Source organism: Panthera onca, chromosome D2 (assembly GCF_046562875.1).
Source record: "Panthera onca isolate mPanOnc1 chromosome D2, mPanOnc1 haplotype 2, whole genome shotgun sequence".
Classification (NCBI taxonomy): Eukaryota; Metazoa; Chordata; class Mammalia; order Carnivora; family Felidae; genus Panthera; species Panthera onca.
The window spans coordinates 20,617,202-20,639,271 of record NC_138349.1 but is presented as its reverse complement, the minus strand read 5'-3'; the positions used below and the strand labels follow the sequence as shown (position 1 = coordinate 20,639,271).

At 46.4% G+C, this 22,070-nt stretch overlaps 1 protein-coding gene across 5 annotated transcripts in view; it reads right to left on the bottom strand.

Annotated features, from left to right (window-relative positions):
* Nucleotides 1-20,083: 20,083 nt before the first annotated feature.
* XPNPEP1 (X-prolyl aminopeptidase 1) overlaps nucleotides 20,084-22,070 on the bottom strand; it is a 58,679-nt gene continuing 56,692 nt past the window's right edge. For all 5 annotated transcript variants that reach the window (XM_060641546.3, XM_060641549.3, XM_060641547.3 and 2 more), the window contains one exon: nucleotides 20,084-20,637. In XM_060641546.3, the coding sequence (XP_060497529.3) occupies nucleotides 20,509-20,637 (129 nt within the window). In that variant the 3' untranslated portion in view covers nucleotides 20,084-20,508. The remainder of the gene's footprint in view (nucleotides 20,638-22,070) is intronic.

The window sequence follows — 22,070 nt, the reverse complement described above, 5'->3', positions numbered from 1 at the left end:
TCTCTCTCTCTCTCTCTCTCTCTCTCTCTGCCTCTCCCCTGCTTGTGCTCTCCCTTTCTCAAAATAAATAATAACTTTAAAAAGCCACACACTATAAAGTGGAAAAGTACCCTCTTAACCAAGGTTATTCTTCTCCCTACCCCCACCCCATGCACACGCATAATTCTTCAACCTGTACAGTAGGCGGTAAGAGCCATGGGAGAGAATTAGAATGATCAGGAATGATCAGTGAGACAAAGGCAGAGACTGGAAGAGCATGGATTCCCTCATTCATGAGTTAAGTGAAATCTTTGACACATGTTCACTTTACATTTGTAAGAAAGTCTTGGCTTTATTTTTTTAAATATATCCCGTAACACTTTCTAGAAGTATAGGAGCATAATTGATTAAATAGAGTGATATCCCATGTTTTTAATTAACCCAGACATAGCTTGCTTTGGGAGGTGACTTGGGCCATCATCGAGCGCTGTGGGCCCGGCCCCTGGCGAGGCGAGCATGCGACATTCCTCAAAGAAGGGAAACAGCTTGAGGCTCTGGAGTTGCACCCTAAGTGGGACTGAGCACATATGAACATCCAGGCACTCAGTCTCGCTGTGTCACTCTCCCTCCTGCTGTCCTGTCAGCATGAGAAAACTGAAGCTCAGGTGACTTTCCCAAAGCCACTCGATCAGCAATCAGGCGATCCAGGATTTAAACCCAAGTACGTGGCTCTGCCATCACAGCCTGTGATCTCAGTCACTAGATTGTGCGAAAGACAGGAACCAGAGACTCGGAGTTCCCGCGACTGGGACAGGAATTGTCCCTCAGACCGGTGACGAAACAGATACAACTTGCCCCTTGCCCCAGGTCCCTGTCTACTGCTATTCAATCTGCATGCTTCCCAGCCTTCGAGCCTCTGTGCAAATCGCTGCTTCTTGGGAGCCGCCTCCCCGCCCCCCCCTTAACTCACAAGGCTGAGCCCTTCCTGCTCTGCAGCCTCGGAGAAGTTGCCAGTTCTCCGGTGGCACCGCCTTAATCTGCCCCATTTTGTGTGCTGTGCTGCTCGGAGAATGTTCCTAGGTCATCTTCACACGTGTGTGCACATACGCCCACTCTCGCCCCCAAGTCAGCTTTATGTTCGTGGCCGCAGAGAAGGAGACTTGGCTGGTTTTCGCAGCGCCCACCTAGGAACGTGCACACAGTGCGACCCGGCAGCTCCCGTCCCATTCAGGCTGAGGGAGACTGCCGAGGCCACTGACAGCCGGCCGGAGACAAGCAGACACAGGAACGGTGGCAGGTAACCTGTTGCGAACAAATTACGTTCAGACAAAATACAGAGTGGAGAATGGAGCAGCCTCTGGAGAGGTGTAGACGAAGTTCTAGAGAATCCTTCCAATTTGGGGTGTAGGAAAAAATCAGGGCGGGCTAGAAGGAGAAGGTGACGTTTCCCCTGGGCTTTGACGAATGGTAGAAGTTGGGGATGTGGGAGAGGATGGGAGTTCCAGATGGATAGCAAGGGCAAAAGCCCTGAGGTGAGTGACCCCAGGGAGGACACAAGGGAGAAAGAACAAATCCATTCAGTGCCTCATCTGGTGCAGGAAGGGTGCAGCAGGGGAATGAAGTTGGTTAGGTGGGTGGGGTCCAGATGGGGGATGGAGGTGTTTGAACCACAGGACTGGCATTTGAGATCTAGTCTGTGGATAGTAGGGAGTCATAGGAGGTTTTAGAGCAGGGGAGTGGTGCAATCACAAATGGGCTTCAGAAAATCTTCAGCTGTAATTCACATGGAAAGTGTATTGGAAACAGAAGAGACTTATGGCAGAGATACCAGTATGAGAGGTCACAACAAAATGATCAAAGTTCTGAAACAACTGGGGCAGCAGTGTGGGAAGGGAAAGAGAGGGTTGTGAGGGCCCTGGGAGGTAGAACGAATGAAATTCCACACAGAGGGCATCAGAGAGGACAGACACCTGGGGAGCTGAGAATAGTAACATTTACCAGATGTTTACAGGCTCTGTGCTGAGCAACGATGCACATCTTAGCCCTAGAGATCCTCACACCCACCCCCAGGAAGTGGGCATCCCCATTTTACAGGTGTGGTCACTGAGGCACCAAGAAGTTAAACAACTTGCCACACACACACACAGCTGGCAAGTGGCAGCGCTGGGGAGTTGAACCAGACCATTGTGGCCACAGCTCACACCCCTCATCACAAGACTGGGCTGAATCACAGAATTCCAGCAGGTTAGGGCAGAAAAGCATGAAGAGCCTAAGAAGGTGCCTGCCGAGAAAGCACTGGAAAGCAAGGTGGAGACAATGGCGGGTGGGGGGGGAGGGGGGGGGTGGTCCAGGGGCAAAGGGGGAGGAGGGTCTCAGAAGGGAGCACTCCTCACTGACCGCTCTGTTCTGCAGCCAAGCCGAGCACTTTTTTTTTAATTAAGTTTTTAATTTTAACTCCAGTATAGTTAATGTACAGTGTTACATTTGTTTCGGGTGTGCAATAGTGATTCAACGGTCCTATACCTTACTCAGTGCTCATCATGATGAGTATACTCCTAATCCCCTTCACCCATTTCAACTAACCCCCCCCTCCACCTCCCCTTTGGTAACCATCAGTTTGTTCTCTATATTTGTGAGTCTGTTTCTTGGTTTGTCTCCTCCTCGCTTTCTTTTCCCTTTGCTCATTTGTTTTCTTTCTTAAATTCCACATGAGTGAGATCATATGGTATTTGTCTTTCTCTGACTTATTTCTCTTAGCACCATGCTCTCTAGCTCCATCCATGTCATTGCAGATGGCAGGATTTCATTCTTTTTTATAGGTGAGTAGTATCCCGTTGTATATATATATACCACATGTTCTTTACCGGTTCATCAGTCAATGGACACTTGGGCTACGCCCATAATTTGGCTATTGCAAATAATGCTGCAATAAACACAGTGGTGAATGTAGCTCTTCAAATTACTGTTTTTTATACTTGTTAGGTAAATGCTAGTAGTACAATTCCTGGACAGTAGGTAGTTCTACTTTTAACTTTTTCAGGAATGCCAGACACGTTAGGAGCACCTAGGGTGGCTCAGTCAGATGAGCGTCTGACTTTGGCTCAGGTCATGATCTCATGGTTCATGCCTCACATCTGGCTCACTGCTGTCAGCCTGTCAGTGCAGAGCCCGCTTCTGATCCTCTGCCCCTCTCTCTCTCTCTGTCCCTCTCCCCGCTTGCACCCTCTCCCCCCAAAAATAAATTTGGGGTGCCTGGGTGGCTCAGTTGGTTAAGCATCTGACTTCAGCTCAGGTCATGATCTCGCGGTTCCCGAGTGGAGCCCCACGTTGGGCTCTGTGCTGACAGCGTAGAGCCTGGAGCCTGTTTCGGATTCTGTGTCTCCCTCTCTCTGACCCTCCCCTATTCGTACTCTGTCTCTCTCTCAAAAAGAAAAAGAAAAAATAAGTTAGTTTAAAAATTTTTAAAAAGGAATACCAAGCACTTTAAATGCTTCCCTCCCTGAACACAGCAGCCACGCTGTGAGAGAGGTACCATTGCCTTCACCTTCCATTTACAAAGAAACAGAAGCCCAGGGGCATCTGGGTGGCTAAGTCGTTTAAGCATCTGACTTTGGCTCAGGTCATGATCTTATGGTTCATGGGTTCGAGCCTCAAGTCGGGCTCTGTGCTGACAGTTCAGAGCCTGGAACCTGCTTTGGATTCTGTTCTCTTGCTCTCTCTCTCTGCCCCTCCCCCGCTCACACTCTGTCTCTCTCTCTCTCTCAAAAAAAAATAAATAAATAAATGTTAAAAAAATTTAAAAAAGAAAAAAGAAGAAACAGAAGCCCAGAGCTTGTGCATGAGGTTCTAGGATTCAACCCAGGTCTGTTTAAAAAAATAAATAAAGAGATTAACTCAGGTCTTTTTGTCATCAAAGTCAGAATTCTTACCCATCCTTTGCCAAAATGGACACAAGAATTCACACAAATGAGAAAAAAGAAGAGGCCACTGTCTATGGCTGCTAAGAGGAGGTACAACCATACAGCTCCCAATCCAAACACTTCTCTCAGTGACTAACACTATTAGTAATCACACTGGCAGAACCAGTGGAAGATGGGGCCATCCCAGGCAACCTAGGAAGTGTACATCCTGCTGAAAGGACACTTGCTGCATTACATGCCATGAAATAATTGAAATAAACGAGATAAAAATAAAGTAAAATGGCGCTGAGGACGGGGCCGGACAACCATGGGTGGGAGGGAAATAGGACATGAGGAACTGGAGAAAATGAATATGGAGTCAATGTTTTCACAAAGTCTGAAGATGCTGACTATCTCTAGAGAGGCAGTGAGACCGGCCCTGCCCTGAGCAGGGACGGTTCTTTGTAAATAGCTGTTGACTCATTAATTGAAACCGGGGAAGGGATTGTTTTTTCGGGAGGAAAAAATATTGAGTAGATTTGTAGTCAAAAGGAAAAGGCCCTAGGTGGGGCGGGGGTGGGGGGTGGGGGAGATTAAAATGCAAATACAAGAGGAAGTAATGAGATAAATCAGATTGGAGAGCCCAAGGGTCCAAGTGGGAGAAGAGCTTGCCTTGAAAGGGAGGAGAGAACTCTCCTCCAGAGAAGTAATCAAATGAAGCTGTGGTGAGCAGAAGACTCATGGGGCAGAAGGTGCTCGTCAGCAGAGGGAACTCAGGAGCCTCAGGTGAGGACAGGATACCAGCAACATCCTTTCCACATGTCACCTAACAAGTATCCCGGAGCAGGGCCCCTAAAGTTGCCAGCACACTTCCTAAAAGGGAAGAGGTCACTAAAGGACTAACATGCCTGAGGCAGGGACGGGCCTCCAAGCTAAGCCTCAGGGGCCCCAGTCCCAGCTTGACCACTGACTTGCTTGGTCACCCAGAACAGGTGCTTCCCCTCTCGGGGGCTCGGTTGGTCTCTACCAAATCTAGAGGTTGAACTTGATCCGTGGATTTCAAAGGACTAGTGGCCCAGCATGGACAATGACGAAGTGTGTGTTTGCAACACTTAATCCAAATATAATACATCCATGTCTCGTAAGTGTATGGTTCTCTGGATATTCACACCCTGGGCGTGCAAAGAAACCCACACCCAGATGAAGAAACACAACATGACGAGTAGCTCCAAAGCCCCTTGCGCTCACTTCCAGTCACTAACCCCCCACCCAGAGGAGCCCGTGCCCCAGCAGCAGAGATGAGCCCACCCATGTTTGTCCTGTCTCTCCATCAGGCCTAGAGGGCGCTGTTTGGGGCCAGGTTTCTTCCATTCAGCACCACCCACGGCGCGGTGTGTAATGAGGGCATTGGCAATAATACGTTCCCCCCAAAATGACAAAAGTGAAGGCCATCCCATGACTCCTTCATCAGATTAAATGCATTTAAGTTCAATGACCCTCCTTTATTCTGAAATAATGTTCTTCCACCTATTTTGTGACAAAATCTTGTCCTCGAAGTTTGGTTGGTTTTCTGGTTTTATTGTTGATACACTCGTCTTTACCCCTGTGCCGCAAATCCCATCTCTAAATTACACGGCCTTGAAATTTGGCTAGGCCAGGAAATCCCCGGGTCTGGGCCCTGCTGGTGTGAACGAACTCCAGGGTTCTGGGCACTGTGATTTACTGGGCAGAGTCTCTTCAGGACTCTGAGCGTCCTGGTTAAAGGCCCCTCTGACGGCTGAGTGTGGAAGGAGAGAGCTAAGTCCACAGACGCTCAGCAGTGCCCGGAAAAGCTGCAGAACTCAAAGTCTTTACTTTTCTTGAGAGGAGAATGGAGAGAGGGAGGGGAGGCCTGTAGGCCACACACACTGTGTCCACACAGTGACGGGACTCCATAGTGTCGACTGCTCTGTAAACCAGACCAGATGAGGTTCAGTCAGGCAGCACAGAAGTCTAGACCCGAGGAGAAGGTGGGGAGCCCACTTACAGGACAGGACCGGAGAACAGAGCTAGACCACGCAAATTCAGGTCTGAGTGTCCTCACCTCGGAGTCCCCCGGGGAATTCAGGAAAGAGGAGGATGGGCCATGGGCTGTGTCCCAGGAGGCCCTGAGAGCTGAAGTGGGACCTTGAAGAGCCTGCGAGACCTCATGGCAGGCACTCAGTTAATTTAAAGGAAAAAGAAAAAAAAACTTGCTACACTAACTGACAATAAGAAAATCACCTGTGCTGCTGCAAACACTACCAGCTGTGATGGCGTTTGAATCCATCCTTAAAAACAACAATTCAGGCTCAGTCACTGCCCTGAAGGAGCCATGAAGGCAATAGCATAAACGTGAAATAAAATACAAAACAAAAAAGGGAATCTCAGAGTGCCCAGTTCTTAAAGAATAATTGGTGAGATTATGGAGCCTGTGATGGAATCTTCCAACAGGATCTACTTACTGAAGGGGAGGGGCCTTCAAGGCAAAACTCAGATCTGCCTTCCCCACCGGTGGTGCGGTTACTTATGCAGCTAAATCTCCTTCAGAACAATCGATTACAAGGCAATCATCCCTCACATCAAATCAATCTGAGGCCATGTTTCACATGACTAGTTTGTAAAAGGAGGCACCAAGAGCTCCTTGGTGTAGGTCGTATCCTAGTGCATGTGACATAGGATTCCTTACAAACGTAACTTTTTAAAACACCTTCTATATGGCATAAAGCAAAATATATATCAGCATTTCTCCATAGTTGGTTGTTTTTGCTACCGGGTCAACAAGGGGCAGCTCTGTTTTGTTGCTGGCTATCCAGCCTTCAACACCCACCGTTCCATTTGTTCCTCCATCTCCTGTTTGGGAACATTTCCCACCTTTCAAGGCCTTGGCAGAAGGTAAGTCCAACACCTGCCACCACACACTCCCTCCTCTATTAACAGAAGTCAAGGGGTCGTGTTGTTTCTCCACCGCCCCCTGAGGCAGGCCGACAATCCAGGCTTCACAGGTCAGATACTTGTTCCTGGTACCATGAGCGCTGGCCGAGCGGTGCTAATTCAGGGAGAATGTTTGAAGGTCAGATTCAGCACAGAAGTGCATCCTTCTGATGCCAACTGTTCCCAACACCCATGCCACCAACAACCCTCCATAAACCTCTTCTCCCTCTGCTTTTTTCCCCTAAATATGGAGTCAATTTCTGATTCTTACAGATGAGAACCCAGCGAGTACATTTTCTACTATATATGTAATGGGGCCTTACATCGGCCCAATAAGCCCTACCTCCAGATCACAGATTCTTCAATAGTAGAGACATGTTCTATTATTTCTTCCCATAGATGCTCAACGACAGGGTTGGGTGATACTAACTGATGCTAACAAGAAAGAGAAAGGGATTAGATGACCTCATAAGGGAATGTATCGAACTTAGTATGAAGTTCTCTGAAAAGAAGTCAAATAGAAGCACTTTGAATCTCCCAGAGTGGATTTGGTTTTCAATAATACAATAAGCTAACATGTTGAAGTGTAAGCATATAAATAACTCCACTGCATATCTGCCTCACGAGACATTATGTCCCAGGTATTTAATTTTAAAGTCACACTGAACATTATGTTTTAGTTAATGAACCTTGCTTCATAAGGCAATGAACGCATTTCTGCCAATTAGCATCAGGTCCACTTCATATACATATCCCTCTAATTCTGCACTCGCCCACTGGGGTGGGGGGTGGGGGTAGAAGGTAATGACTTTCCTTTCACTTTATGTACACTTTCTGTGTGGGTGTTTTTACCCCCTGGTACCTCACAGTTGGTCACCTCTCTGCCAAAGAACAGCTAGAACATCTACATTTGCATCTGTACGTGCTGTTCCTTGACCCATGATCATAGCAAATTTAATTTCCTTCGTAGCAGAGAATCACCGTGTGATTCCAGCTCTGTGACATTCTGGAGAAGGCAAAATATGGAGACAGTAAAAAGCCAGGGGTTGCCAGGGACAGAGGGGTGGGAGAAGAACCGCTGGGGCACAAAGGACTTTTGGAGCAGTGAAAAGTTCTGTACGCAACCATAATGATGAATATACATGTTATTACACGTTTGTCCAAACCCCCAGAATGCACAACACTAAGAGTGATATGGAATAAACGATTGATTTTGGTTTTATAATGCATCAATATAGGTTCATCAACTGTAACAAATGTACCACTCTTGTGGGGGGGGGGGGGTTGTTAATAGTGGGGGAGGCTGTGTATGTGTCAGGGCAGGGGTATACAGGATATCTGTACCATCCTCTGAATTTTGCTGGGAACCTAAAACTGCTGTAAAAAAGTTAAGTCTTAAAAAAAAAAAAAAAAAAAAAAAAAAAAAAAAAAAAAGCCCAGAAAGCAAAACTGTGGTGATTTTGTAGCATCTAGTATGGTAAGCCACCTTAGCAGAGGCCAGCAGAGGTCGCTACATTAACGAGATGGGCTGGCACTGCCCAGGAAGCCTGAGATAGGAACAGGATGTCCGGATGGGACCAAGCACCAGGGAGGCCTTAGAGAGGTTCTATAGAAACCTCCCGCCTGTCCTACTTACATTATAAAGTCCCCTGTGCTGTAGTCACGTTAGGGCATGTGTCTCCATTAAAGTACATGGTCTGTGAGGGGCCCCGTGGCAGGCATCTTTCTGTTCCCATGACACCCAGCTAAGGGTCCCATCGGAGCTGGCGTTTCAGTCCATCTTTGTTAAGTGAACTCTACCTGCATTCCTGCGCATAGACGTGGGCTGGGTACAATGAATTCTGAAAGGACATTGAGTGGCAGCTGTGTGAGAACACGAGGGTCCTCCTCAGGTCTTTCTTAGTATCTATAATCCAATGCACTTCCTCCGAGGCTGGCCATCGTTGCTCTCTCTGAAGAACCACACTGCCATCTGCTGGCGGAACACACAGGAGGGCCTGGATGTCACTGGGCCCACTCTGCAGGGGCTTGAACGAAAGTCGCAATGCTTGCCTCCCAGAGTAATGCCCACCCAACCCCTGGCGCGTGCGACACTTTCAACTGTGGAAACCCCAGGATCCCACCCTTATAGTTCTCCCAGCATCTCCTTGGAGGATTCTTCCTTTTCTTCAGAAATGTTTGTGTTGTTCAAAAATGTATGTCCTCCACCATGACCCCGGGCAAATTGCAGACTCTTCTGACCCCGGGAGGAAGGAAAGAAAGCATGGGATGGTGGAGGAGACATGTCCCACTCACCCCTTTTCCAAGGGGCTCCTTCACCACAGCCCCAGATCACCCGAGCAGGCTCGGTCAAGTTTTCTATAATGAGGTTTATTTCCCATTCTAACAACTCAAACATGAGGATGTACCTTAGAGTCATAATGCCTCTGTGTGAAAACCTTCTTTGATACCTTCTGGGGAGGTCGAGGGATCACCAGCATCAAAACCCCAGTTTATAGAATCGCATAGTGTGGGAATTATATCTCAGTAAACTGCAATTTCAAAAACAAATCTCTCGGGCTGGGTGGAAGTCATGGGCGTCCACGCTGAGCTCACGTTCAGGGACATGCTCTATGAGAGCTTCCTCACTCAATCCTCACGACCAAAGGACAGGGAGAGGCCGCCACTAATCTCCCTTTGCAGAAGGAGAAACGGGGGCTCAGAGAAGTTGTGCTCTCACCCAAGGACTCACAGCTAGTTATATGGTGCCATGTGATTTGGAACCATGTTCTTAATCACTATAGTACTCTGCCTTTCACATGCTACTTCTGTAATAGAAAAGTAAAACAAAAATCCCCTTAGAAAGAGAAAAGACTTTCCCTTTTATTAAACAAATATGATAGGAAAAAAACAAGATGTCTTCCACCAGGTGAATGTATAAACAAACTGGTGTATCTATAAGATGGAATATTATTTGGTGATGAAAAGAAATAAGCTATCAAGTCAGAAAAAGACAGGGATAAAGCTACATATTGCTGAGTTAGAGAGGCCGATCTGAAAGAACTTACATAGTATATGATTCCAATTATACAACCTTCTAGAAAAGTCAACACTAGAGAGACCGTAAACATATCAGTGGGTGCCGGCAGAGTGGGGCAGAGGGGGAAGCCTGAATGGGTGAAGCCCGGGGAACTTTTTCACGGCGGTGGAGCTATTCTGTGTGACACTGTAAGTGTGGACACATGACACTATTCATTCACCAAAACCCAAGGAACCATACAGCACAGAGTGAATCTTACTGTGTGCACTTTGGCAAAAATCATTCAAGAGGTCAAGGGAATCCCAGGATGGAACTCAGTCTATGACCAGGCGTTCTAACGGCATTCAAATATGTGAAACAAGCTCACTAAAGGGAGAGGAGGAAAGGGCGCTGACTTACATCACTTTGGAAATGAGTGACGTCTGCAAAACCAAAGCTAAAAGAACTGCATGTGAACACTGTGCCCGAGTTGTTCGAGATTTCCGCACAGGCGCACAGTGCTAATACTGCCACACATGTGCATCAGAACCGAACAACTAGGTAAATGGACGGGGACTGTGGGAGTCGGGTTTCTCACTGGTGGAGCAGGAAGCTTCCAGAGAAGCAGGGAGAGGTGATCATGGATGAGAACTAGCGACCCTAGCACGAATCATGTCTAGCTTAATAGAGACACAGATGGTTACATATAGAAATGTATAGGTAAATAGATGAGAGAGAGAGAGAGAGAGAGAGAGAGAGATGGGTTAGCGTACACACATCGGGGTTTCCTTGCCCCCCGCTGAGAGGGCCTACAATGACAGTCCAGTAGCAAAGAGCCCATTTACTGCCCAGATGGTAGCTTTAAATCGCTTTCTCCAAGAAAAGGAACAAGGGCTCCTTGGGAAAACGGCTGATTCTAGAACTGAGGCGAGAAATATACCGGATGAGCCTGGAGCTTCTTGTAATGCCAGAAAGTAAGAACATGCTTAACGCGCATGCACACACATGCACACACACACACACACACACACACACACACAGAACTGTATCAAAAAGACAAAGGAACCAACTCAAAGAGTTCCCAATGGCCAAAGCTGGAACAATTTGAGCAACAAAATAAAGAAGTATTAGTTATAAACCAAAGCACAAGTCAACACGGATATGAAGAAATAATTGAAAAAATGAATTAATGTGAGCAAGGAGACAAATCGTCTGTGCACAATTCTAAATAAGTGATGTCGATAGTCCACCTTCGAGAAAACCGCGCAGAGCTTAGTGGACCACACATAGTGCCTTCCTCCCAAAGAGTACAGTCCAGAATGGAGGTTAAATGAGTAACTGCAATGGAGAAATCTGACGAACACTACCTCTGCCAGGTGACCAAAGTCAACAGCAACAGGAAAAATGACTCTTTAGCTCTGTGGTTTTCCTCCCCAAGACCCAGAGCCGCAGTCTAGTCGTGAGAAAAACATGAGAAAAATCCCAAGAGAGGGACACTCTAGAGCACTCCAAAACAAAGAAAGTCCTAGAAACACAGCTAAGAGGAGCCAAAGGAGACACGACAACAAAATGTAGTGTGATATCCTGAATGGGATCCCGGAACAGAAAATGCACATCGGGTAAAAACTAAGGAAATCTGAATAAACTGTCGTCTTTAGTTACTAATAATGCATCAACATCATTCCATTAATTGTGACAAATGCAGCATAATATGTAAGATGTTAATAATAGGGGAGACCGGGGCACCTGGGCAGCTCAGTCGGTTAAGCCTCTGACTTCAGCTCAGGTCATGATCTCATAGTTTATGAATTTGAGCCCCGCGTCGGGCTCTGTGCTGAGAGCTCAGAGCCTGGAGCCTGCTTCAGATTCTGTGTCTCCCTCTCTCTCCTCCTTCCCTGCTCACACACACACACTCTCTCTCTCTCTCAAAAATAAATAAACATGAAAAAAAATTTAATAATAATAGGGGAACCAAAGGAATACTGTCTTCACAGTAAATTTAAAACTGTTCTAAACGGTAACATTTATTTATTTATTTTTTTTAATAATGATATGATGGGAATGCAAGCTGGTGCAGCCACTCTGGAAAACAGTATGGAGGTTCCTCAAAAAACTAAAAATAGAACTACCCTATGACCCAGCAATTGCACTACTAGGCATCTATCCAAGGGACACAGGTGTGCTGTTTTGAAGGGACACATGCACCCCCATGTTTATAGCAGCACTATCAACAACAGCCAAAGTATGGAAAGAGCCCAAATGTCCATCCATGGATGAATGGATAAAGAAGATGTGGTATATATATACAATGGAGTATTACTCGGCAATCCAAAAGAATGAAATCTTGCCATTTGCAACTATGTGGAGGGAACCGGAGGGTATTATGCTAAGTGAAATTAGTCAGACAAAGATAAAAATCATATGACTTCATTCATAATGAGGACTTTAAGAGACAAAACAGATGAACATAAGGGAAGGGAAACAAAAATAATATAAAAACAGGGTGGGAGACAGAACAGAAGAGACTCATAACTATGGAGAACAAACTGAGGGTTACTGGAGGGGGTGTGGGAGGAGGGATGGGCTAAATGGGTAAGGGGCACTAAGGAATCTACTCCTGAAATCATTGTTGCACTATATGCTAACTAATTTGGATGTAAATTTAAAAAAATAAAAATTAAAGTTAAAAAATAATAATAATGATATGAGAAAATTAGAGAAGGAAGAAATAGGGGGACAATAAACAGAGAATTTAAAACAAAATGGGTATCTCACCTTCTGCTTAAAAATACATATGTCCCAGCTAATTGAGTACTTACTAGCTGTCTAGCATTAGGCTAAGTGATTTGTGCACATTTTGTCACATAATCCTCACGAATATGCTAATAGTAAATATCATATCATCTCCACTTACAGATGACAATCAGGATACATAAAAGATACATAATTTGCCCCACACCAGCTAGTAAGAAGTGGGACCAAATTCAACTCACTCCTGTCATTCACTCTCCTATAAATGTGTTTAGGATGTCTTCACCACTCCACCAATCAATAGATATTGATTGAGTACCTACTGTGTGCCCTATCCTGGCAATGGCTGGTGTTGGACCCCAAGGAGCTACAAGTCTAGTTGGAGAGACATGGGGAAAGTTCGATTTTAAGAAGGAAATGTCCATCACAGTTTGTGAAGAAAGTAAATGCGAAAGAAATTTAGAGCAGGGACGTTCAGTTGGAGTAGCCAGGAAACACTTCGTGGAGAGACATGTGGGACTTGAACTAGATTCGGAAGAAGGCAAGAATTGGAAGGATGAAGGACAGGAGGGGGCCTCCGGCAGGGAGGCTGAAGCCAGCGGCAGCCGTACCTGCTGGCAGGGCAGGCACTGGGGATGCAGTGTTAGAAGCCCTGGCCCCGAGAGCCAGGAGACCAGGAACTGGTGTGGCTCTCGTCTGGGCCTTCGCTCTGACCTCAGTTTCTTCCTATGGTCTGGTCTACCTCTTTACAAAAAAATGATAAAATAATAAAAATAAAAAGATGTCCACACTAACAATTAGGAAGAGATTCTCAGCCATGGGACCCTGTGTGTCTTTTGCAGCATGGCCTCTCGGAGAGAGCGGATGGGCACAGCCGAACCCGGGGTGCAGCCGTCCCCTCGATCGGCAGCAGTCACCTGGCCTGTCTTGGAGCTGAGCATCCAATGAGAAGACATAACTGCTGCCCAAGAACTCAATTCAGGACCCACGTGTTTGTTAGGCCCATGCACGTTTTTGTTTTTTCTTTCATGTGAAATCAGCTGTGGATGTTTAAAAAGTGGGGCATGTTGCGCACACACACACACACACACACACACACACGAGTTTCAGTTCCTCTTTAAAATCACATTTTTGGGGCACCTGGGTGGCTCAGTCGGTTAAGCGTCCGACTTCGGCTCAGGTCGTGATCTCGCAGCCCGTGAGTTCGAGCCCCGCGTCGGGCTCTGCGCTGACAGCTCAGAGCCTGGAGCCTGTTTCAGATTCTGTGTCTCCCTCTGTCTCTGACCCTCCCCTGTTCATGCTCTCTCTCTCTCTGTCTCAAAAATAAATAAATGTCAAAAAAAATTTTTTTTAATAATAAAAAAATAAATAAAAATAAAATCACATTTTGGGGCACCTGGGTGGCTCAGACAGTTAAGTGCCAGACTCTTGATTTCAGCTCAGGTCATGATTTGTGAGTTTGAGCCCTGGACTGGGCTCTGTGCTGACAGTGTGGAGCCTGCTTGGGATTCTCTCTCCCCCCTCTCTCTGTCCCCCTCCCTTGCTCTAAATAAATAAATAAACTTTAAAAAATAAAATCATAAAATAAAATCACATTTTTATATTAAATATAATTTATTGTCAAACTGGTTTCCATATAACACCCAGTGCTCATCCCAACAGGTGCCCTCCTCAATGCCCATCACCCCTTTTCCCCTCTCCCTCACCCCCCATCAACCTTGTTTGTTCTCAGTATTTAAGAGTCTCTTATGGTTTGCCTCCCTCCCTCTCTGTAACTTTTTCCCCCTTTGCCTTCCCCATGGACTTCTTTTAAGTTTCTCAAGATCCACATATGAATGAAAACATATGATATCTTTCTCTGCCTTATTTCACTTAGCATAATACTCTCCAGTTCCATCCACGTTGCTACCAATGGCCAGATTTCATTCTTCCTCATTGCCAAGTAGTATTCCATTGTGTATATAAACCACAATTTCTTTATCCATTTGTCAGTTGATGGACATTTAGGCTCTTTCCATAATTTGTCTATTGTTGAAAGTGCTGCTATAAACACTGGGGTACGAGTGCCCCTATGCATCAGCACTCCTGTATCCCTTGGGTCAATTCCTAGCAGTGCTATTGCTGAGTCATAGGGTAGATCTATTTTTAATTTCGTGAGGAACCTCCACACTGTGTTCCAATAAAATCACATTTTAACGCTTCTCCTGTGAGCCCTCCTCATCACAGGGCACAGGATGCAGGTGGGAACCTCCTACCTCCTTCGCATCTGACACACACAAAAACACATAAAACAAAGGTGAGTCTTGAGTTACAATGAACAGCCTTGGGACCACAACCCCATGTTACTTCTGACCTCAAGTGTCACCGGGAACAATTCTGGATGGAAATATCACATTTTTTTCTACTGTTCAGTTACTGGATCATTTGTTTGAATATAAAGGATTCATTCTTTTTCTTTAAAGTAGAATAACTTTATTACAATATGTCCTGTTGGTCACCCCGGGTCTGTTTATTCAGTTTTAGGGTGTTCTTCTTCCATGTGTACTTTCAAACTTTTTGAGGTTTTTTGGGAATGTTTTCTAGAATTCTAGTTTTCTTAAGTTTTCTTCTTTGGGGAAACCTATTGCATAAATATTACATTTTTCCTGTCTTTTGTAACTATCACTTTCTTTTAAATCCTTTTGTTTGTTTTTGCTTTTTGTTTTCCATACTCATCTTCTATTGATCTTGAAACATTGCTGCATTTATTCATTGCCATGTTCCTTCTGGTGTCTCCATTTTTTTAAATGCTTATTTATTCCTTGAGAGAGAGAGCGAGAAAGAGAGCAGGGGAGGGGCAGAGAGAGAGAGAGAGAGAGAGAATCTCAAGCAGGCTCAAAGTTATCAGTGCAGAGCCCAAAGAGGGGTTCGATCTCACAAATCACGAGCTCATGACCTGAGCTGAAATCAAGAATCAGATGCTTAAATGACTGAGCCATCAGGCCCCCGTGATCCTTCATATTTAAACAACTGTTTTTTCTACTTCTTTCCTGAATTCTCAATTTCTCATCTTTTCTAATTCTGTCTTATGTTGTTCTTGGATGTTATTTTTAAATGTGTAGATATGTTTTGAAGCATTTCTGTTTTCATCTGTTTTAGGAACATGTCGTGATAAAGTGGTATCACTGTAGGCAGGTCATCCTGCAGATTACTTTTCTTTTTAAGTTTGCAAGAACTCTTGGGGCACCTGGGTGGCTCAGTCGGTTAAGCCTCCAACTTTGGCTTAGGTCATGATCTCACGGTTCGTGGGTTCGAGCCCCGCATCAGGCTCTATGCTGACAGCTCAGAGCCTGGAGCCTGCTTCAGATTCTCTGTCTCCCTGTCTCTGCCCCTCCCCTACTCATGCTCGCGCTCTCTTTCTCCTTCTTTCAAAAAGTAAATAAACATTTAAAAAAATTTTTTCAATTGCAAGTTTGCAAGAACTCTTTACCTTAATCTTTTTTCCCCCCTATTGCCCATTTTTAGCTGAAATGCATTTTTCTGAACTTATGGAAGAGACTTGAACTAGGATAGTTTCATTCAGGGCTCAAAAGCCTCCTTTCCTGTTGATTTTGTGAAGTGTTAAAAAATACAGCACTTACTTCCTTCAAAGTCCTGGCTCTGTTCCCTCTGACTGGACCTTCGCTTTCCTTTGTGTCTCCTGCACCTGCACCGCTTCCTTTGGGATCCTGTCCCCAGCAGTTTCTCCTCAGTGCGGGACTCTGTCCTAGAAGTTCCTGGGACATTGACTGCTCCAGCCCCTGCAGGCCTCACCACAAATCCCTCCCACTCACCCACTGGGGTGTGCAAACCACCCCCGGTTCCAGCGGCCGCTCCCGAATTGGCTCACTGCGATTTCAACTTCCTGATCATCATTGGGGGGTTATTGGGTCTACCAGACGACCTGCTCGTACTAAGGGTTTGTGGGGCTTGTCACCTAGATCTGGCATGGATCTCATCCAGGAGTTTTAGTTTTGCTATCCCAGCCAAACTCTGTTTTTATGGAGTGATTTGGGGAGATCCAAAACCTATACCATAACTGCCACCTTACCAAAATCTGCATTTTTGTTTTTAAATGCCGATCCTGTGTATTTAATCCTTACTCTGTACTCCCAACTACTCTCACACCCAGCAACCACAGTATGGGCTCTAACTGCCAAGTCCTGCCCCCAGCCCTCCCACTGCCCCCCTGCCTCTCCCCTAGGAGCCAACAGCACCGAAGCTGTTGCATGGAAGGGGTCACAACGTGCTTCCTGCTGAGTCTTCTGGTCTTTGCAGAATAAACCCCCCACCTGTGGGGAAACACCAAGGGCAAAACGTGTTCCGTGGCTCGCAGGTACAACCTCGCCTCCTTGCACAATTGCTCACCCCTATCTGATGGGAAATGAAGGATGTTAGTGTCAGGCAGCTGGATGCCAGGACGGGCCCTCAGGTTGCACAAGCGCTAAGGGCTGGGCGGTGGACAGGCCCCTCACACAGTTCGAGTGACGTGGATGGATTTATTTTATCAGAGGGAAGCCGGCCCCTGGGGTGTCCATGGCGTCGGCTCCACATCTGTTCCCTTCCTGGAATCCTCACTACCTTGTACATTAAACTTCACCAGGGGATAAACTGAGCAAGAAAAAGAAAATCAGCTTCCCAGGAATTATTCCATAAATTTAGCCTGCTGCCTGTTTTTACACCCAAACTTTTTGTTTTTATCACGTATTTGAAAGTAAAAAAAAAGAGTCCTTCGATCCACATTTTAGCTCCTCTTCCCTCTGAACACTTGCACACTGCAGTTTTATTCTGATTCTCCAGATTTCTGGGATCAGCTCACCTCATCTTGTCTCCTGAACTTAATGCCAAGACATGAAGATCCAGGCAGGACACTCCAGGCACCCAGCACCAGGAAACTTTGCTTCTTGGGCTTGAGCCAATTAAATCAAACTTTGCTCTGAGGCTGCCTTGGGAAGTGACAGGCTTAACAGCCCCATGAACAAACAGTGGAGTTGCCGTCACACTTGAGTTACGGTCCGTTTAAACTCCAATTCAACTGCAATTCACAGCTCCCACTTCTTGAGAGAGGGAAACCTTCGGGGTCTCGGAGGAGACGACAGTCTGAGTCCTAAAGGGGAGGTCTTCTGACTTTTACAGGGGTGATGGAGGAGAAACATGATTAATACATCCTATCGTTTAAGGAGAAACTTCTTCCAAGTCCAATCCTATGGGACATAGAAATATGAGTTTGTATGTGTGAAACAAACACAATTAAGAGTTGATCTTTGGTGGATCAAAATACATCCTGTTACTGGGAAGCCACATCACAAATACAACCTGAGAACTAGCCGTGTATCTTGCTTTTTCCCACATAGCACGTTGGAATCAATGGTCCTCGAGAGAAAAGACGGGAGAAGGGACACTGGAAATGTTGGCAAGTGTTTTCAGACATTCTGTCAATTTCGGCCCACCCTATCAGTGAAACTTCCTAGGCTGGCACCCTGGTTCTGAATGGTAAAAATAGATTAGCTCATTTCATTTTCTGTTTCCCCAGCTGGAGAAAGTAACAGACATTGCCAACCACGCTTTGGTGAAATGTCCGAAATATGCTTATATTTATTCATCTTTCAAAGCCATCCAAATCCAAGATATGGTTTAAGATTTAATGAAACTAGTTTTAAGAAGAACCAGCCATACAATGACATAATCAAAACTAATCAGATGTATGTGCACTAATATGGAAAAACAATTTGGATATACTCCCAAGTTAAAAAAGCAAATTGTATAATAGGTATAGAATGACCCAATGTTTGTGCATGATGTGTGTATGTGTGCATATGCGTGCATATACATTTTCTTTTTTATGATGAAGGAGGTTAATTATAACATTTCTCAGATATTAAAATCATAAATTCATAAGCAGAAAATATTCACATATTAAAAAAACTTTCCTCAGTTTCAGAGAACTTAAATTCGAGTTTCGAATTGATAATCTCATCTTGATAGTAGAGAAGAGGAAGACGTACTTTTGGAAGTTACTAATTAATCCATCAAAACAAACACAACTTCAATTTTCTAACAGATTAAAAACTACATTTAGGTTGTATGTACACAACACTGTCAATTCAAAAGGTTTCCATTCTTTTTTTTTTTTTTTTTAATTTTTTTTTTTTAACGTTTATTTATTTTTGAGACAGAGAGAGACAGAGCATGAACGGGGGAGGGTCAGAGAGAGGGAGACACAGAATCTGAAACAGGCTCCAGGCTCTGAGCTGTCAGCACAGAGCCCGACGCGGGCATTGAACTCATGGACCACGAGATCATGACCTGAGCCGAAGTCGGCGGCTTAACCGACTGAGCCACCCAGGCGCCCCAAAAGGTTTCCATTTCTAATGTTCAGTGTTAAATTCAGACTGGAAACGGTTATCTCTTTTTTTCACTTGTTTTTAAATGAAGTATAATTGACACGCAGTTATGTTAGTTTCTGCATACATATTCTTACATACACATATATTCATCCTACATGTTACTGAGTACTGAGCACAAAGAAAGAAGTTGGAGGAAATATAGAGCAGATTAGTAGCTGTATCTCCAGCCTATGTCTTAGGTTGTTCCTTCAAACAGCAGGCCCTAAGACAAGGACATGCATGTCAATGGTTTATTGGGGGATGGCCCCAGGAAATGCTGGTGGGAGAAAGGGAAAATCAAACAAAAGGAAAGGAAGAAAATAAAGGGTCCTAGAACAAGTTACCATGGTGGGAAGTAGGGCTTCATCCCGCTGAGCAACCCCATAAGACAGTATAGACGACACCCCAGACATCCCAGCCAAGGGTTGAAGAGGTCTGTCCTCCCATGCCCAACCACGATGGTCTGAGGCCCTGGGGGTATTAGCTCTGCAGACTTTGGGAAGCTTGCCCCACGGAGGAGAAAGCCCCACTGGGGCACCAGGGTGGCTCTGTCGGTTGAGCATCAGACTTCAGCTCAGGTCGTGATTTCACGGTTCGTGGGTTCGAGCCCCATGTGGGGCTCTGTGCTGACAGCTCGGAGCCTGGAGCCTGCTTCAGATGCTGTGTTTCCCTCTCTCTCTGTCCCTCCTCTGCTTGCACTCTGTCTCTCCCTCTCTCTCAAAAATAAATAAAAATTTTTTTGAAAAAAGAGAGAGAGAGAAAGCCCAAGGACAGGGAGTTGCAGGCACTTGCCACAGAACACTGTGACGAGACATGAGGACTGAGGCGCTATGGGGGAGACACCACACAACGTATGCTACAGGGTAGACCATGGAAGACTCACTTTCGACAGTATACTCACCAAAACACTGTATTTCCTAGAGAAAAGCAAGAGAGGCTTACAATTAAGTCAGACAATATGTGCGGAGGCCAGGGATCACTCCTCAAAGGGGACCGTCTATCTGGAAAACGCCTGCCCCAAAGGCCAGGAGCCCTGGAGATGAGCTCGCCTAACACGCAGCGTGGACAGTGCTGTGAGGAAAGAGCCAGCCGAGACAAAGCACATTTTGACATTTTATTCACTGATCATAAATACAGTCTCATGAATCAAGGTGATCATGAATAATGTACTAGCACCTGAAACTTGGCCACCCCAGAGCAAGCGCTCAGTGCTTCACCATCACTGGCCAGACAACTCACTGCGGCTGATCAGGGCATCTCCCCGCATCGGCGTTTGGCTTTGTGGGGATCCTCCTTCTGGTGCAGCAATTTTATTCTCGGCTCGTTCTCAACAATTTAAAAAATCATAAAAGATTGAGTGTTTGCAAGAAAATATCAAAGAGGATCAGAAGATTTTCAGTTCTTCTTAGAATCTCAAAGTAAAAAGGGGAACTAAGGAAGGAGAGGGAAGGGGACAGATGGCAGGGATCCGCCAGGTTTCTTCCCTTCCTCAGAGCATTTTACAAAAACAAAAACCAGGGAGGCATTAACGCTGTTTGGAGATGGGTTGCGTCTCTCTGATGAGCCACTCGAGGGCTTCCTGGCGGTCCTGTTTCTGCAATTCCTTCCCGATCACATCCCTGCAGGTCAGGTGGTAGTTGTTGAGCCAGTCGCACTGCAAGAGGGGAGAAAGAAGAATGTGGTATTCACCATCACACCTCTCCCAGAGGCTAAACGGGCAAACGGAGAGGCATGGCCCAAGTGCGGAGATCACAAGTTGAGAGCAGAGATGCACAAAACTCCCCCCCACCCCTTTCAGGGACAAGTGACTTCTTTGTGCTCTATTTCCCTGGAAACCGACAGGACAAGGCCACATCGCTTGTGGTAAAATGCTCCTAGAACAGTCTACATACAGCAGGTGGACAATGACCGAAGGAGCGGTAAACACCTGAGAGCAAATCACGGCCTTGGCTTCCCTGAGTGTAGAGTAACCTGTAACCAGGTATCCTCTCAACAGGACCCCTGGAAGCCATACGCGCAGGACATCATAAGAGGGATGGGCAGGGGGGTCTGGTGGGTCCTTCACTCACCCATGTGGCCTCATTCCCGTACACCTGGGCCATCTCTGGGTGGCAGCGGAGGAGAAGGGTGCTTACCCTAGACGGCTGCTAAGATTCCTGCTAAGAGACACACGTGAAGGTGTCCCACCGACACACGGGCTTTCCTGTCCTAAATCCACTGACAAAGCTGAATAAACTAGAATCAGCTGAGCCCACGTGGGTCTTGTGAGCGTGGCTGTCTAGATGAACCCAAAACCTTGGGTGGCCAAGGACTGTGGTGCCACAGGGTGGGGTGGGGAGCTCAACTTTCAAACACTCAACTGAATGTGGCCACCGCCTCAGGAGATTTTTTAAAAGAGGGAAGGAGGAAGGAGGTCTGATCCACAAGACCTGAGGGCCAAAGTTCTGCAGCCACACAAGGGTGAAGTCTCCCCTCTGGGGCAGGGCGGTGCGAAGGCTGGAGGGAAGCAAGTTCTACCCAGAGGACAGCCACCCATTCTCTCCACTGTCCAGGAAGTGGGTCTGACCAGACGCTCAGCCGCAGCAAGGCTGGAGAGACTACCACCACCACCACGCAGTTGTTGTAACGAGCCAAACACCACCCGGGGAGGCAGTGGTGTTACAGAAGCACAGGCCTCAGGGACTACAGTCTGCACCAGGTACCAAACACCAGCTCAGGGTCGAGATGGGCACACAGATGCAGTGGTATCGCCACCTGGCTTTGACCCCGCCAGCGCTCCACTCCCCACCGATAAGAACTCACTAGCTCCTGCTGGAGCTGGGGAGCGGGGGAGGTGTCAACAGCCAGCCAACTGCTATGGGTCAGCAGTGAGGCCGGGCAGGGCTACAAGACAGCCCGCAGTCCAAAGCGGCCAACCCCGGGGCCAGGAGGAAACTCCCAAAACCCTTTCAGTTTGTACACAGAGCCTCCGTGAGGCCTGACCAACTTCCCTAAGGCCCTGAAAACCTGCCGCTGCCCACGTTCACAAGCAAAGTCCTCAGCTGCCATCTGGTGACAAGTGATGGGAATGCAAGACTGAACCCAAAA